This window comes from Astyanax mexicanus, chromosome 11 (genome assembly GCF_023375975.1).
Source record: "Astyanax mexicanus isolate ESR-SI-001 chromosome 11, AstMex3_surface, whole genome shotgun sequence".
Taxonomy (NCBI): domain Eukaryota; kingdom Metazoa; phylum Chordata; class Actinopteri; order Characiformes; family Acestrorhamphidae; genus Astyanax; species Astyanax mexicanus.
Window position 1 is genome coordinate 1,186,502 of NC_064418.1, and position 13,832 is coordinate 1,200,333.

At 35.4% G+C, this 13,832-nt stretch overlaps 1 protein-coding gene across 2 annotated transcripts in view; it reads right to left on the bottom strand.

Annotated features, from left to right (window-relative positions):
* Nucleotides 1-13,704, bottom strand: part of mospd2 (motile sperm domain containing 2) — a 32,153-nt gene extending 18,449 nt beyond the window's left edge. Inside the window, exons 1-6 of one of the 2 annotated variants that reach the window (XM_049485284.1) lie at nt 13,585-13,704; nt 12,104-12,161; nt 8,172-8,327; nt 7,183-7,269; nt 5,544-5,698; nt 1,316-1,376 (exon numbers count right to left, since the gene is read on the bottom strand). In XM_049485284.1, coding sequence (XP_049341241.1) covers nt 1,316-1,376; nt 5,544-5,698; nt 7,183-7,269; nt 8,172-8,327; nt 12,104-12,161; nt 13,585-13,689 — 622 coding nt within the window. In that variant the 5' untranslated portion in view covers nt 13,690-13,704. Of the gene's footprint in view, nt 1-1,315; nt 1,377-5,543; nt 5,699-7,182; nt 7,270-8,171; nt 8,328-12,103; nt 12,162-12,255; nt 12,444-13,584 lie in introns of those variants that run through there. The other variant, XM_007227698.4, reaches the window with a different exon arrangement.
* Nucleotides 13,705-13,832: the final 128 nt, after the last annotated feature.

Sequence of the window (13,832 nt, forward strand, 5' to 3'; positions counted from 1 at the left end):
ACAAAAAATTAATTTGTTCCCTCAAACATTTTTTCAATCTTCAAATATCTTCTATTTCTTATTTTTAAACATCTGTCCAAGCACTCAGCATTCACACTAATGACCAAAATGTTTAATCACAGACACAAAGCTTATGATAGAACTGTCATTTGGAAGCTCACTGTATCTAAAGCTGAGGAATAAGGTGTTTTAATGAGCAGAAAATCAGGACCTCAGTACAGAATGAGAGTAGCATGACCTGACGGGTCATTATTTTCCCTTTTTACCTCCCTTACCCGCTTCTAGACAGTTCTGAGAAATGAAGCCTTTGACTATCCCAGACTTCTCTTAAAAATAAAACCTCTCAAAATTTACTGTTAAATCTGTGTCAGCAGAAAACACTGTCTGTTTAATCACGTTTATATTAAGCCAATATAAAGATGTACCATTTTTTCGCGCTATAAGGCGCACAATCAATGAACGTCTATTTTCTGATCTATTTTTATACATAAGGCACACTGGACTGTAAGATGCATTATGCGACACTAGTAAGGAACAGGGATGTCGCATGTTTATCTACACAGATTTCTCTTCTTAAAACTGTTAATTAAAAGCGTGTAAAACGCTTCTGTTTATTTACATTAAGCTTAGATTTCCAGATTTCCACTAAGGCTGGGTGCAGCAGCATTAGCATTAGCTGCTAAAGCTCTAGCACAAGCCAAAGTTAGCTGCTAATGCCCAGACAGCGCTACACTGAGAAACCCTGAGTGTTCCGGGAAGCCAAGGCAAAATTAGCTAGTGGTTTGTCTCATGTAGCTTGTTTTAACACAGTAAACACACAGACTACAGTCCAATATATACTCACCTCTGAACTGCAAAAGAGCTAGTGCTTAGCCCAGTTAGCGGCTAATGCTAATGATACTTTAGCGTCAGTGCTGGAGAAATAAACTGAAACTTCTGTGTAACTCTGTACTTCAGCTAAGAGGCTTTCACTGCACCTTATAGTGCGAAAAACATTAAATGTATATTTGATGCTTACTTTATTTTGGCATTTTATTTATTATTGTAGCCTTACAGTAGGTTGACATTATAATAAAGAGTTATATATAACATTATAATAAGAGACACATGTCCTTTTAGAGTGAGCGTTCTGCACCAAGGCCTGGCGACCTTGTTTGTTTTAATAGAGCAATCTCGCACTTTCATGTGGAAGTAGTGCTGAGATAATGAAGGAGAAAAGGAGAAAAAAGGACAAAGGTCAATCTGGATATGAAATGTCCCTTTCGTTCAAAGAAATGCAGCTAATTTATTAAGAAAACCAAGCGGCTGCACTTACACAGAAACTTCGGATAGAACACTTTGAAGCAGCTAATGATATACTTCACAAATTCCATGTCCTGTGAAAAAGAGAGAGAGAGAGAGAGAGAGAGAGAGATAAAGTGAGAATGAGTCATATGTGCCGGCTCAGAGGTTTGATGATGAAAGGGCTTTCATATTTATTTATTTCTTTTTATAGGCATTCACTGAAAGCGCCGTTTGGCCGAGTGGAGATATTTTCTGCCTCAAGCTGCGAAATGACCCACTTCACACCAGCCCAAACTCTGTCACACAAGTTCGACTGAACTGTTCCGACACTGTTAGTCCAGTGACTTTAACCACAGAAATAAAATAATAATAAAATAAAAAAAGTTTCATCATCATTAGCAGTTATGGGACTTTCCAAGAAAACAGCCAATCAAAAGCAGCAAACCAAACAAAGCTCATACAGCAAAAGAGTCCGTTTTTATACTAGAGCTGCAACTAATGATTATTTTCGTGGTCGACTAATATGACGATTATTTATTTTTTTGATTAGTCGATTAGTGAACGACTATTTCTGCCATCTCTGCCATCTCAGAAACAGTAGAACATGAGATTTAAATGTAATAGCGGTCTAATGCGCTGCCACTATGAGCGGGAGGTCGCAGGTTCGAACCCCCGCTCATGCAGCTTTGCCATCAAGCTGCCGGTGCTTAGAGGGAGCAAAGTTGTCTCTGCTCCCTCTGGGGTGGGTAGATGGCGCTCTCTCCCCATCAGACTTAAGGTGGAGCTGGGCAGCACGAGGCGTCTGTGAGCGGATGTATCGGAACCTAGCCGCTGTGCTTTCCTCCGAGCGCGCTGTGATGCTGCTCAGGCAGTGATTCATCCGCAGCAGCTCGAAAAAAGGGGTGATTGACTTCACACGTGTCGGAGGAGGCGTGTGCTCGTCTGCATCCTCCAAGGGTCACGGGCGTGCGTCACCGGTGATGGGGACACACAAAGGGGTGGGACAATTGGATATCCAAATTGGGAGAAAATGGGAAAAAAATCAGAAATAAAATTATATATAAAAAAAAAAAATCTGAATGTTGTTTAAAACGTGGAAAGTACTGATATTTAGTGATTTAATATGTAATCTGTTGTATTTGGGCACTTTTGGAGACAAATTAAGTTGTTACAAATAAACGATTAGCCGACAATGAAATTTGTAGTCGACAAATTTAAATAATCGCCATAGTCGATTACATCGACTAATCGTTGCAGCCCTATTCTATACAGCTTGTTTGTATCACCGTCTTACAGGGTATTAATTCCAATTAAATACAATTAATTCCATATTACTGACCTACCAGCAGGTCAAATCTCTGGCCTTTTGGAAGAGACACTTTTATACAGCAAAGTAAAAAAGTTAAATTAATGTTAAAACAAAACTAGCAAAACAAAATGTTTTTATTCAGGCATCATCCTTATATTTCAGCTCTATGAAATGTTATTTAAAATGTTAAAATAAAACCAGAGAGAAAACCCACATTAGAGAGCAGCACTCAGCAAAAACAGAAATAACAAATATCTACTAATTCAACTTAAATTGGTGAAATGGTCTAATTCTCCAGTCAGAAAGCAGACTAAAAACAGGATTCATACATTGTTTTTAACTAGTAAATTTGACTTTTTTTACGACTTCAAGGCAAATTGTCATGACCACACAATAAATCTTAAAAAAAAAAAAAAAAAGTGTAGACATGGACAAACAATATTATAAACTATAATCCAAACTGATTATAAAAATTAACTTGATACAGAACACAATCTTCAGTAATAAAATGTGTCAAATCCTTTACAGCTCCATTATGTAGAGCTAAATTACTTAACTAACTGTGATCTGATGTATTTGTTCGCTTAAAATAGCTTTTCTCAATCAATAGATGGAAATTAAACATTTGTAAAGCAGATTTCCATTACTTTTCCAAAATATTCTGGGTATTTTTATTTTTCCAAACTTATCCAGCCTGGAAAAAGCTTCTTTTTATTTTATTCCCTGACTTTTCCAGGTTTTTTATGACCGTATGAACCCTGTAAAGCTTTCTCTGGGCAAATGTGTGTCAATATCAATCAAAGGTCAAGGTCACCCATTACAACATTATACAGCCTCGCTCTGAATGGGGGCTGGATGTTGTTGTTGCTCCTTCTATCCAAATACAGTCAGTCAATCACTGAGGTCAGATATATGTTTGGAGTCTAAAGTTTGCGCGTTCAGGTTTATGGGGGTAATCGCAGTTTGAAGGTCACATTCGCTTGAATGACACTTTAGGGAAGGTTTCGAATTAAATGATCAATTCCAGCTTAAACTAGGCAGCATTTAAGATAAAATACAGTATCTGCTACCCTGTGAAAAGCATGATTATTTTGGTAGTTGACTAATCTGATGATTATTTTTTCGATTAGTCGACTAGTCAACGATTATTTCTGCCATGTTCTCCATCTCTAAAAATGACAAAACAGCTAAAGATGAGATATAAAAAGGCATTACAGAAAGCATAGGCCGATACTGATCTCATTGTTTCTTATTGTTATTCATTAACATCTACACACTTACGCTCCATTTGTGATAAAATTATGATCGATTTAAATTAAATACACAAACGTGATAATATCAATTAATAGAATAATATTAAATATAGACAGTAGGAGTATTAAATCTGTTTTAGTAATTCAGGGTTCATACACTTTTTAACCAATACATTTCCATGACTTTTTCATGACGTTTCCATGCCTTCAACGCAAAATTTCATGACCAATAAAACCAAAAATCAACTAAAACTACTGTGATCAAAATAAAATACAGTAGGCCTAAAATGAATCTGATAAAAATAGACACAATGTTTAATAATAAAATGTGTTTGTTTATCAACAGAAAAAAATCTATTTTGAGCTACAGAAACACAAAGAATTGTAGACCAAATTACCATGACTTTTCCAAAATGTTCTGTTGGTTCTTTTTCAATGACTTTTCCAGGTTTTTCATGACCGTACAAACCCTGGTATTTGTTTTCAAATCTGCCCTACACTTGTTTATTTAATTCTATATATTCTGAACTGCAGATAGATTTATCCCACTGCCCTTTATAACCGGGCCGGCTGGGGGCGGTGGTCGGACATGGGCGTCTCACAGAGAGACAGAAAGAGACTGTCGTAGGGATTACGTCGGCGAGTTGGATTGACCAAAGGGATTAAAAGGTTGCTTTAATCTGAGACGTTAAATACTGAGCAGTGCCTGAGGCTCATACTGCTAATGATGGAATGAAGCATGCTGGGGGTCTTTAATGATGACCAGAAATAAAGTGTCAGAAAATGTCAGATTATCTGCTACCCTGAGAGAGAGAGGAGACTAATTTGAGATAATCTACAGTAGGAGGTTCTTGCAACCTGGATCTCGAATTACAATACCGTAATTAGTATTACACTAAAGTACTGATACAGAAAGCGTAGGTACTGATACTAATCTCAGCTTTTCTTATTATTGACTTAATATATACACTTTAACTGATTTTAATTTGTGATAAAATTATGATAAACTCAAATCCAACACACAACAAAATTAGTAATAGCAATTAATAGAATAATATTAAATATAGACAGCATTTCAATACATGAATGTCCTGATACTACTAAGTATACTGTATATACCCTTGTGAAAAGGAAGTGTACTTAAGAGCTTTAAAAGTATGTTCAAATTAGGTAAAGAATACTAAAAGTATATTTTCAATGTAATATGCTTTATGAAAATAAATATTTTATTTCCATAAAATGTATTTTCAAGCAATACGCTTTAAATTAAATGCATTTACAATATACTTAATATACTTTGAAATACTTAAGTCTGCTTAACTTTGCTTTTAAATATAGCTTAATTACAATTGAAATATACTTAAGTTGCCACAAGTTGTTCCAAAATAGTACATTTAGTACGTATTTTAATATGCATTTATTTTAAAGTTAAAAGTATGAACTTATCTATGTTAAGTATACTTTTAAAAATATACCTAAATGAAGCACTTTTCTTTTACAAGGATAATAAAACCATCTGCCGATATTGATATAGTTTTAATATCACTGTAAAACCATAACTGTAACTACCTAAATCAGCCAATAAACATTTTTGTAAAATAAGAATGATGTTTTCTTTTTACTAGACCTTGAAACAAAAAGACAAACAATTAACAAACAAAATAAAGCAGCTGAATGTAGAGAGGAAAGGTACGTACGATGTTTCCGATGCCAGACTCGGACATGTCGAACACGACGGTGAGGGGCATGCCTGGCTCACGTTTAGCGTAGCGCTCCAGCCAGAAGGCTACGTACCTCTTCTTATCATGAATTGTTTTAGCGTCCTTTACGTGGAGCTTCACTTTGAACCAGACTGAAAATTACAAAATGCACAAAACATGATGGTGAATTACAAAATGTTTGATTATAGATAGCAAAACATTCAAGCTAATATCATTATCTACTAACAATATCCTAGAACCTATGACACACACAAACAAAAGGTCAAATGGGATTTCTTTACTCACAAAGACTAAAAAGGTGTCAGCATGTAATTAATATTGTAAGAACCGGCATGCAAAATAGACATTAATGCATAAAAAAAATCTCTTACTGAATTAAATCTATGTATTAAATGTGTAATTTAGATTTTCTTATTTAAATCAAACTGACAACAAAATGTTTAAATCAGGACTTTCTGCTTTTGAAAAAGAAGTGTGTGATGTAACAAACTCATATTTTGTTTTTGAGTTTAGTGATGCCAGTGCATATATTTTCCATTTTAATTGCAGATCTATCTATCCAGCTATCCATCTATCTATCTATCTAATTTTCCTTCAGAATCAATAAAACATATGTCTGTCTGTCTAGACAATATGTAAAATCATGACACTTGTTCTGTTCATGACAAAAACACCAATTAGCTTAAGTTACCTTAAGTAGCCATTATAAAATAGCATTTCCCAGATTAAGCGGTCATGTCAGCTTAAATTTTATTCTTTTTATTCAGTAAAAACGTCTGGCTGGTTCTATCTGGCGAGACTTTGGGAAACACACCGGCTTCTTGGCTCCTGTTTTGTTTACAAAGCACTCACTGGCCATATGCCATCAGAGACTACAGTGCTCACTGTAAATAACACAAACTACTATCTCACTCCTTCCACTGATTGGATCACCAATCAATCAGAGGGAGATTTATTATATATGGGAGACTGAGAGAACCTGCTTTTATCTGCAGCTGGAATTTATTACAAAATATTACAATAAACATTTTATTAAAATAAAATGAATTATCTGCAAAATATAAGTGTGTTTTTACACCTGTAGTTGTAAAAGTTTCTATGGTCCGATTCATTTGATAAGTTTGTTTATTTGGAGTGTTTCTCACTCTGTTTGGTTTGTTTTCACACAGGCATAAAAACCTAAACGCACCAAAATGCACACCAATAAACTACACAAGCACATCTGATTGGTCAAAGCTGTCTGGCGCAGGAGCAAGAAAGCAAATATAGAAGAATATGAGAAGATTCTGTGTTCCAGTGCTGCGCTTTTAAGTGTTTTTTTGTCTTTATGGGACGTGCAGCACAGATTTATATGTAATAAACGGAGTGTAATGGCTGTGAGCAGTGAACGTTGCACATACCGTGCGCTCAGTGTGTAAACAGCTTAGCATGGAGCAGCAGAGACAGTGTTTGTTCATAGCTGTGATAATTAGCATTATCTGACTAATACATCAGATTAAACTGAGCCTTATAAGTAGCTTAGCTCAAATAAAAGGAGTATATTTGATAACAGGGTCAGATAAAGACCGGATCACATCACAAAGCCCTGGTTTAAGCCCAGAAATTTCATACGTACACAGTTTGTTGCCCTCTTTGTCATAACCGTGGAGGTACACCGCTCCCGTTTCAAACATCCATCTCGGAATACTGCTCTCAGTGAGGTCTGTTGAGAGATGGTGGAAAAAACAACACTCTTTAGTTAAAACACACACACGTGTAAGTGAACACACACACGTACAGACAGACGTGCACACACCATTAAATAAACCGTGGCTACAGCAGCTAATTAGCTTTTTCCCAGCGCAGTTAATAAGCACGTCTGACAAGTCTCCGATTAATTCAATTTATAATATAGCCGCTTCTTGACGTCCACATCTTTTAATGAGTTCTGAAGCTGTTTAAAATTACCTAGATAAATCTGCACTGCTTTCAGACGGAAATTAAACAACGACAATGGTCACAATTGTCTCTCAGTCAGGGCCTATAGAGAAACTCACAGTGCACAGTGAACAATAACTGCCTTTATTGGGGAGAATGTAAAGAAATCGCATCACAGGAAGCTTTGAGTGAAACCTACTGGCCAGATTTAGGCCTACTTACAAAAAATACATAAATATTTATATATGCAAAAATAAAAAAATTAAAAAATGTTTTAATTCTATTTAACAATTAAAATGCCAAATTGTCCAACATGCCCAAAATGAGCTAAATAAAGATACACTAATTATAATTATTAATTTTTGAGAAAATGGATTACACTTCTCTTTACAAGACTAATATTTATTCTTATTATGCTTATTCTTATATTTTGTCCTTTGAGCTCCACTTCAAACATTTACTTTTGGGTTTAAATGAATTTTTTGACAAACATTCACAATCTCTCTTTATTCCCAAGTAATAAACAAGCTGTTCCTGCTGTTCCTCTCAGAAAGCAGTATTGGTCTTGAGCCTTGGGCTAAATTCTTGAAAGCCAAACAGACAAATCTGTATTACACTACAAAAACTAATTACTATATGTGATTCACAGTTATGGCAAATATAAAAGATAAAAAAAGCCCAGCATACCGTTCAGGTTAAACTCTTTCCTCCACTGAAAACTCTCATCAATCATCTTCAGTGCATCATCAACCACAAACTGTCGCCACGTGAGGTAGCCGTCAACCAGGGCGTCGTCCTGCTGGAGTCTGTCCACGTCTCTGGAGTCATACTTGTCTGATGAATCTGAAAAATTGGAATACTGTTGGTACAAGCTGACGGACAACTGTAATATAACAAAAAAATAATAAAAAAGCATAACATTGTTCAGTTAACCTGAAACTTAAAAAAGGTCTCATTCCATCGTTTTTTCTAGTCTAGTAGTGTCTTTAGTATAAATGAATGCTGGTGTTTTGTGAAAAAGAAAAAAAAAAGTGCTCCGGTGATCCGGTATAACACTGCTTTAGTCCGGTGGAGGATTGGGGGACGGGGGAGAAAAGATAGGATTTTGGCTCTTGCTCATGAATATTCATACATGCAAACATATTGTCTCTGATTGGCTAACAGCACTGCAACACCAGCACGACGGACAACAGCTAGAAAGGTTTTAAAATAGACGTTTTTATTTTTACACTAATATCAGTCTTTGCAATGTCATATGTTACTTTACAACATGTGTAATAATGCCCTGCTTAGTGCAGTTCAGAGACTGGTCTAGTCTCTGTAAAACACCAAATCCATCGGAGATCCTATTTAAACCTACATTTACAAACAGAGGTGGGTAGTCCAGGTCCAGAAATTAAAATCCACTCCAGGGTTTTGTCGCAGCAGTGACACCCAGGCAGTTGGAGCAAAATCCCGGGGTGGATTTTTACTTTTAACAAGTGTAAACAGAACTGTTCTAAACATACACCTACCTATCTTAATTGTACTTTGCTGGTGGTTCCATAGGCAATTTCTAATTAACAAAAAAGTGGATTTTAACAGAAGGGCACCTTTAAAAGTTGATCACAAAAACTGTAAATTCACCATTTCTGTTGAACTTCAGCAAGCGCTGGAGTTTACAAACTGCTTTAAGAAACTTCAGCTGCCATTAAGTTAAGCATGTAGCAAGGATTAGCATTAGCAAGGGGGGGGGGGGGGGGGGGTCCTAGTCTGTATTGCTGTCCTTGCAAACAAATCCCACTGTTAAGTTGCTTTAGAGCTCTAGCTGACCTGTGTAAAAGTAAAAAGATCCTGATTGTTCCGGATCCGGATTACTTTTATCATTATACCTGCAGTGGTGAAAGCGTATGTAAATATGTAGTTGAATGTGAAGTTGAATTTGTAAAGCTGCTCTTCTGTAAAGAAACCGGACGTGTTTTCAATGGACACAGCCTCATGGCCCACTTGTCAATCTGCCATCAGAGATTGCATTAGCAGCTGACTTTTCACCTCTTTCCAGGGGACAACTAGTGGTGCAACATTTTCTTGCATCATTGGGGGGGGGTGGGGGTGGGGATGGATCCAGGCACTCACTGAATGACTAGACAATCAATTCATTACTGAACTCTGAATTTCCATTTCAATGGCAACTAAATGGAGGCTGCAAATATATATATATATATCATATATAATTTTAACCTTCTTATAAATGTCTTATTTCCTCATATTCCTTCTGACAGCCTCAATATGAAAAGCCTCTATATACACTCAATTATATATATATATATATATATATATATATATATATATATATATATATATATATATATATATATATATAAACTCAATTATCTAATTTTGAAAATCGTATTAAAACATTAAAAAGTAATGGACTATACGAATTAAATGAAATAGCGTGGTATTATTTTAGGATCATTATCACCCACCACTAGGGCTGCCACGATTAGTCGACTAGTCACGATTATGTCGACTATTAAAATTTAATAGTCGATTAGTCGGTTTTTTTTTTTTTTTCTTTGTTTTTCTCTCCAAACTGCTGCGACTGCCTTTCTGTCCTGGACGCACATGCGCAGTAGTGGAAACCGGGGTAGGTAGTGGACGACATCTCAGGACATTATACAGACAGGCTCTGGTTTCATGGCTACCCCGCTACAGAACTCAAAAGTGTGGGATCACCAAGAAAATAAAAGTGAAACGCGTGCAATGCAATATCTGCAATGAAGAACTTGCCTTCCTCGGCAGCACAACCGCGATGCACGAGCACCTGAAAAGGAGGCATGTTGTGGCTGATTAAATGACGAAGAAGCTAAATTGCTATTTAGCTGCTAAAATTAGCGTAAACAGAGCGTTAACTTAGTACTTAACTTACTCATCTTGATAGCTTTAAAACAGAGGTCACTAATAGGCGGACCGCGATCCGGATCCGGATCCAGACGTTGTCACAAATGCCGTCCCAAAGCGATAAACTACAGAGAAGGATTTCATTCTGACAGTGGCTTCTGTTTTCAGTGCTTTTCGGTGCAGTAAACTCACAGATCAGTCATGTGTGGTGTAAAATCACCAAACGCTCTCCTCTGCCAATCAGATCTGTGCAGACCGCTGCCCTGTGTACGGTAATGTACACAATATCTGGACAGAGAGGCATTTTTTATTAATATACTTTTTTTTCATAATAGTTCAAACAACCTCACGGTTGAGATGTTTCATAAATGCCAGTGCCTTATCCTTATTTTACACAGTTGTTTACACTTTATGCTAAACAGTAAAATAATTGTCTGTTACAACAAGCTGCATATTTCATTAAAGGTTTAATGAACTATGATTTTAATTGTTTTTATTTTTAGTTAGCATATAGCTGAAATCTAATGTTGGTTGTATAATAGCAGCTGCATTCTATTGTGATAAACTGTGTTTTATATTCAATTAACGTATGATCCGATTAGTCGACTAATCATAAAAAATAATCGGTGATTAGTCGACTATAAAAATAATTGTTTGTGGCAGCCCTACCCACCACTATTTCATACCTACACAAAACTACATTCCTTGTTCTCTTGGTACAGCGTGTGTGTGTGTGTGTGTGTGTGTGTGAGAGAGAGAGAGAGAGAGAGAGAGAGAGAGAGAGAGAGAGAAATAAAGATTACTCATTCTGATTTACGTAGACAAACCTGTCCTTAGAATGTCATATGACCTCAGATACGATATAGTACTCACTAAGCACTGCAGGAAGAGTAATACACCAACTATTATTCTCCTTTGGATATTTAGTAAGTAACACATCCTGGACATTACCATACTATTGAAGCCCATTCACGCCACCCAAAAAATCTGGCACATTTTTTATTATTATTACTAAGTAAACTGCTATAGAAAGTCATTAATTTTTGGATAGTCTTTATTCCATCTGCTTCTTTATCTGTACAGTCTACTGGCCTCCTAAAATAATAACTTAGTATAATCAAAATAATGTAATAGTATTATTTGAATTTAAAATTATTTAATTGATTTGAATAGCATCTCAAAACAATGATTTATCACCTTAAAATATGACTTATTTTTTCAAAAAACAACTTATTACCTCATAATAACGACCTAGCATCTGCAAATAAGGAATTACTACTTTAAAATAATGCCTTTTTACACCAAAATAATGAGACAGCAGTTGACTTAATAATAAGAAAAAAAATGTGCATATATTCTTTTATTTTTTATATTTTAGTTGGAAGCAATAAGCTTCCATGCCATACAGATTATCCTCTTTAAAAGCTTTTTCCATCTTTAAGTTTTGGAAAAAGCTTTATTCGTCTATTTAGCAAGCTTATCATAAAATCTCACTGCAACTACAGGTAGTGAAGTGGAAGTACATTCATTTTAGCTTATAAATTCAATATTTAAATCAACAAGTATCTTTCTAGATCAGTTTAACAGCATAAATACAGGTTTAAGTGCAGTTTAAACAGCGTTTGTAGGAATATAAATCACTGTATAAGGTTGTGGTGTTTGGGTTTGGACGGTGTTAGTTTGTGAGGAAAGTTAGTAGCTGATTTAGATAGGAAGATTTTTTGCTGACAGCTCACCCTGAATGTATTCCTCTTTGAATCTCTGGCGCGTTTCCCTGATCTTGCTCTCGAGGTCCTGTTAGGAGAGAAGGTGAGGCTGTTAGTGATCAGTCTGAGGTGTTGATTAAATCCTCAGAGCTTTATATTTCGGTAAATTTAATCCCGAATACCTGCTCTGATTCAGGATGCCCACCGTCCGCCATGTTAGCTTAGCACTGACTGAGCGGAGTTTCCTCACAGCGGCGGAAACCGCGGAACACCCGGGCTCCATTCCGGCTCCAAAACTTTCGCTTCTGCTCTCTATTAACGGGGTTCAACTTAAAACAGTCCCCTCATATTAGTTCAACCATTAATTACCAGTCTAAATAAATGTAAAACGAGAAAAAAGCCGATCTTTGTGCGCTGCTGTAGGTAGATAACTAGCTCACTAGACGCCATGTTGGCTCTGGTCTCCTGAAACTAGCTGGTGAATCAAGAAACTTAGGCGGGAACAGCGGCGACATGATGGCTCAAAAAAAGTACCCAGAACTTATTAATGTAGGTTATGTAAGATTCACAAAAACTGAATAAAAGTGAATAAATAAATGACAAAGTTTAATAAAAAAAGTAAACAACTTCTTTTTTTTTTTTAGAAAAGATGAAAAAGACTTAGAAAATACTTAACTAAAAAAAATAAAATCCCATTAGCGATAGCAAAAAAAAGGAAATTTGTTACGTTTTTTTTAAATTTTCCACCTTTTTCATTTCTACTTTCTCAAAAAAAAAAAATAATATATAAGAAATAGATCTTTACTTAATTTTATGATTTTCTTCACTAATTATTTTCTAAGGAAAATCTATTCTAAAGCATAACATACAGTCTACCCAAAGTCTGTAAAAACATAAACACCATGAGAGAGTGCAGGTACAAAAGAAGTAGCTTTTAAGTTATAGTTTCTAACATATCTATACTGTACTAGTATTTTCTGTAAAAATGTACTTAACCTAACAAATTTTATTAGATAGGGGGGAAACCTAGTAAAAGTAAATAATTTAATAATTTTAAAATAAATTAAATAGGTAAATACAACTCTTTGTTTTATTTTGTTGTGAGTGGCTGCTGTTAAGTTTAACATTTGCTTTAAAGGCTTAAGAAAAGTACCCAGAACCTATTTAGCTTATGCACAGTGTGTGTTTTTTTTTTTTATATATATATATAATAAATTAATAAAAATAGATAAAAAGTAAATACTTTTTTTTCAACATAAGTAGCGTTAAGTGATAGACATCTACGTATTTGTATTTTTGTATTAATTTATTTAACTATAAATTTACTATATATATATATTTTGCTGTAGTTGTTTGTAGGTAATAAGATTTGTAAAAAGATTAGGTCTCGGAAAATTGGAGCAGCCGCTTGTTTCAGCAGCTTCGTTGGAAGGGAAAATTCTAGCCATTTCTTCTCCATTTTTTACACTTCATATGTGCAGTTTTTCTCTCAAATAAAATAAAATAAATACCCGACTCTGTTTGCCTCTGGAATCGCGGCCTGCAGGGCACCATCTTGGCTCCACTTTCACGAAAGTCGCTGTATAAAGAGGAAACAGCAGCATGGTGTGCGCCATCTTGGCTCTAAAGACGCCAAACCAAACCTTATTCTCGGTGTTTAAATTAACCAGATTATCTCGGCTTATTTTCTCTTTATGTTATAAACATTTACTGCGTGTTTCTGTACTGAGTTTATTTATTTTAAACCCGCATTAAAGCG